Below are 4,125 nucleotides of genomic sequence, written 5' to 3'. Positions count from 1 at the left end.
TCTATTTGGTCTCCAGTTTTCAAAACAAATAAATTTGAACCATAACTTGTGATAGCAGATTTACCACCAACCTTACAAAAAGTGGCATGGCTGATCATGTGTCTGTGGTTACGCACTCGTGAAACTTTAATCATTTAAAATGAACAAATCATGGAAATAAAAAACAATTATAAAGAAGTTAGGGTGAAGTAAGAGAAAACATGAAGAAAACACCAGAAATGTTCTAGAAAAGTTACAATAACATCTCAGAATTTGAAATATGAACGAATAAATTAGGGGAAACTCTATCCTTCAGCCGGCGGATCACTCGCGAGCATCCGCCGTCTCATACGTGTGACGCGTGTCCTATGTGGGGCCCACTTAGCACTATCTCTGCAAAGATTGGTTTTCTTCCTTTCCTCTTATATCTCTCTCCCGCGAATGGATAAGGAGGCAGCCAGCCATGGGAATCTATGTTGTCGACATGGGAATCGATGTCGTTACAGCATGGTCCAACACGAGCGTCGCCATGGTCGGCTACCTCCACCATGAACGCCGGCCCCGCCGACCTCCTCGCCGGATCTGGCCGCCCAAGTTCCTGCAGCAACGCCTGGCCGCCCAAGCTCCTATAGGTTGTAGCAAAGCCCGCAAAGTTAATCGGCATGGTGTGCAAGCTCCTATGGCGGAGTGGACGAAGGCGACGAGGCATTGGATACAGTTTTGTTTTTGTAGCAAAGGGCATGTTGCAAAAGGGCCCTGTTTCATAAAAAAAACTCCTTAAATTATTTTTGTGCAACAAGGTCTTTGTTGCAATAAATTTCTGTAACAAGGGCTTTGTTGCGGGAATTTCCTGCAACAAGTCCTCGGTTGCAGAAATACCGTAACATCACTCTTGTTGCAAAGTGGTGGTTGCTCACATGGACACATCGGGCGGCTATCTAGGGTATCCATCCAATGGTCAGCGAGGCGGGGGATATTTTTTCATTATCCTCCGGTTGACGCGTAGCAGTGCCCATAAATTAGGAGGTCTACTAGTACTTAAAAAATTCTGAAGCATTGTCATAAAAGGATAATTAAAAAAATCATAAAAAAATCATGATCATTCATGCAAATCACCATATTCATGAATTTCCATGATTGTTCCTCGATATTTCGTGAGTTGTCTCTTATTTCATGTCTTCCTCCAAAATATTTCTATATTTTCGTTTTCTTTATCTTGTAATAAATTCCTTTCGTGGGAATTCCAATTATTTTCTATGTTCTTACAACATATCTCTGCTTTCGAGAATCAACATGTGGTTGGATGATTAAGAGGATACCTCCAGTCCACCAGAAATAAAATCTCAGATTTGAAAACATGCACATCTCATTAAGGCCCTGATTGGATTGTCATGTTCCCTTTAAATACATCTTGAAAAAATACAAGTCTCGGCTCATTGTCTGGTTTCCAGCCGAAAATTGCTGAGCGGCCGATAAGATACAAGTGTAAAATAAACACCTCCTAATTAGTTACAGCGAATCCAAGCGCAGCCTAAGACAGAATATTATTTCAGTGGGAGTCTACATTTCCGTCGAGACACATGACACATCTGGTGATTTTTCATCAATTTTGAAGCTCCGTCATTCTGGTCTTGAGTAGGCGCTGTACGAGTGTGTGCGCCATGCGTCGTCCTCCATGTTTGCGGAAATCACCTTACACCATATGATTGAACTCCTAACATAGTTAACTCCCTAAACCTAGACCTTCTCTAAGCCAACACAGCATTAATTTCCTTGTTACGTTACCTGCCGGCCGGCCGGCCGGCCGACTGAATTTCTGTTGCCTTGGTGCAATGTGCTAGCGTCAACAGGACTTTAGAATTTAACAGGAAAAATATTATGTCCTCTATTGGAGGGATTCTCCGTTTTAAAAGCGTTGCTCCCGTTCAATCTTTGCAGGCGGTGGCCTCTGCTTTGGCTGCATCAACTGGTGAGTTTTCCCAAACACATCATCTTGTCCAAGAACTATTTGTACATGAAATCAACAAAGCAAGTAAACATGTCTTATTATTTGCGTTTCTGAAGGCTGCTTTGTAGTGTATCCATGTCTTGGTCTTGTTTATTTGAATCCGAGTTTATAAGTGTTCTTACACATGTTTTGGTCAGGTGGCGCTGGCGTTGGAATTGACAAGTTGCGGCTTTTGGCCCGGCAGAGTGATGGCTGAGGATACCAAGTTCCTCCTTTTGTCTCTCCTCTTGAGCAGCTCATCATCGTTGTGTTTTGGTTCTGAACAAGATATCCAGTGCCTGAGGTCTGTGCAACAATCAGTGATTGATCCCTTGGGCATACTCAAATCCTCTTGGAACTTCGGATATGCCACCAACGGTTACATATGCAGCTTTACTGGTGTGGAATGCTGGCACGGCTACGAGAACAAGGTTCTCTCTCTGCGACTCGACAACCTAGGACTTGAAGGCCCATTTCCTCAGGGTCTTCAAAATTGCACAAGCTTGAACATCTTGGACCTGTCGTATAACAACTTTTCAGGACCCATTCCCTCTGGTATCGCACAGCAGATACCGTATGTGACATCTCTGATTCTCTCATACAATAACTTTTCAAGTGAAATCCCAGAGAGTATGGCAAATTTGGCATACCTGAACACGTTCAACCTTCAGCATAACCAACTCAGAGGTCAAATTCCAGAACGCTTCAGCATGCTCGGTCGGTTAACCTCATCCAATGTTGCAGGAAACTTACTATCAGGGCCTATCCCCACTTTTGCACAGGACTTCTCGCCTTTATACTTTGCTGGTAATCGGGACCTTTGTGGTGCACCATTGGACGAGTGCCCCAGGAGTCAAAGATGGAGGCTGATACCAATCAGGCTGCGCAGGATCAACGAAGAGTCCAGTATCGGAGCGGTTGTCGGGTTCGTCCTAGGGTTCGTGGTGGCCTTCTACTTCCACTTACTCTGCCGTGAGAGGATCCTTCCTTGTGTCTTCCGCACATGATCCACATGTTCTGGAACTTTTGTCTGTCATCAACATGGGCCAAATGTGAACCACAAGTTTAGGTTGGTTTCTGTTTCTGCATGAAAAACTTACTAGTAGCTTTGTCACCTCATGATATGTAACTTAGCAAGTGTGTGTGCTCTGCTTGTAATGCGCATTTCAACTCTTCTGGAATGATTATTTCAACCTTCAGCATAACCAACTTACAGAACGATTTACTAGCCGTTTGTGCGATTCGATAAGCTAGATCGGTTAACTACATTCTTTTTTTTCATGAATACGCAAAGCTTGCGTATCATTGCATTGATAGAACGTGTTATCAGGGACTATTCCTGTTTTGCTACAGAAGTTCCGCCTATGAACTTTGTTGGGAACTGGGGGCTTTGTTGCGGTACACCATTGCGTAAATGCCACACGATCAATGATCATTACAGTATTGGATCCTGCACTCCTTGGTCTGCTCCAAGAGGCTCCGTGCCTTCGTTGTTCGCATATGATATTCACTTGTGTGCTTTTTTCTTTCGAAAAGATGATTCACTTGTTCTGAACAGTAACCTCAGTTTATTTCAATTAAGGAACAGATTGAAGTAACAAATATGTATACCTAGCCAGTCGCAAGTGCCAGCGCTTTGGTTTGCCTGTAGTGCATATTTCGATTCTGAAAAGATGCATACCGATCATCTTTCTACTGAGAACCTTGCATATCCATGGGAAATCTTGTTGGTATACAGCTACTGGTCTAGCAAGTACTAGCAGACAACAATTTAAGTTTTATAGTAACTGTAGACTTCTGCCTCTACCAAACTCTGAAGGTTTTTGCCACTTGGTCCAGTCCAATTATGCTTCAATTCTGAGTAGCAATTAAAATGCTCAATCTCTTGCCATTCCTTCCAGAGATATACTGTCCGGTTCAAGGTTTTGGATCCCGAGCGGACCTTTTTTCTCGTGGGGCACCGGAATTTGCGGTTACCACGGTAACCACGAAATTCCGGAAAAAATTCGGATGAAATTTGAAATCAAATTTTGAATCCAATTTTTTTGAAGTAGATATAGATAGGTTTATCAGTCCCAAATATCATTGACGCTTCCCTGGCCTAGTGGCTATTCAGCCGCAGCTACCCCTTGCTTAGACGTCACATTCGGTATGCGTGG

The 4,125-nt window shown here is 43.3% G+C and overlaps 1 protein-coding gene across 1 annotated transcript; it reads left to right on the top strand.

Annotated features, from left to right (window-relative positions):
- Positions 1 to 2,175: 2,175 nt before the first annotated feature.
- On the top strand, positions 2,176 to 2,973 carry LOC123067703 (probably inactive leucine-rich repeat receptor-like protein kinase At5g48380). Its single transcript, XM_044490387.1, has one exon. It carries the CDS (start codon positions 2,176 to 2,178, stop codon positions 2,971 to 2,973), a length of 798 nt encoding a protein of 265 aa, XP_044346322.1.
- The last annotated feature ends 1,152 nt before the right edge of the window (positions 2,974 to 4,125 follow it).

The sequence above is a fragment of the Triticum aestivum genome, chromosome 3B (assembly GCF_018294505.1).
Source record: "Triticum aestivum cultivar Chinese Spring chromosome 3B, IWGSC CS RefSeq v2.1, whole genome shotgun sequence".
Lineage (NCBI taxonomy): Eukaryota > Viridiplantae > Streptophyta > Magnoliopsida > Poales > Poaceae > Triticum > Triticum aestivum.
Note: the sequence above shows the minus strand (reverse complement) of the source record. Positions and strands in the feature narration are given on the sequence as shown.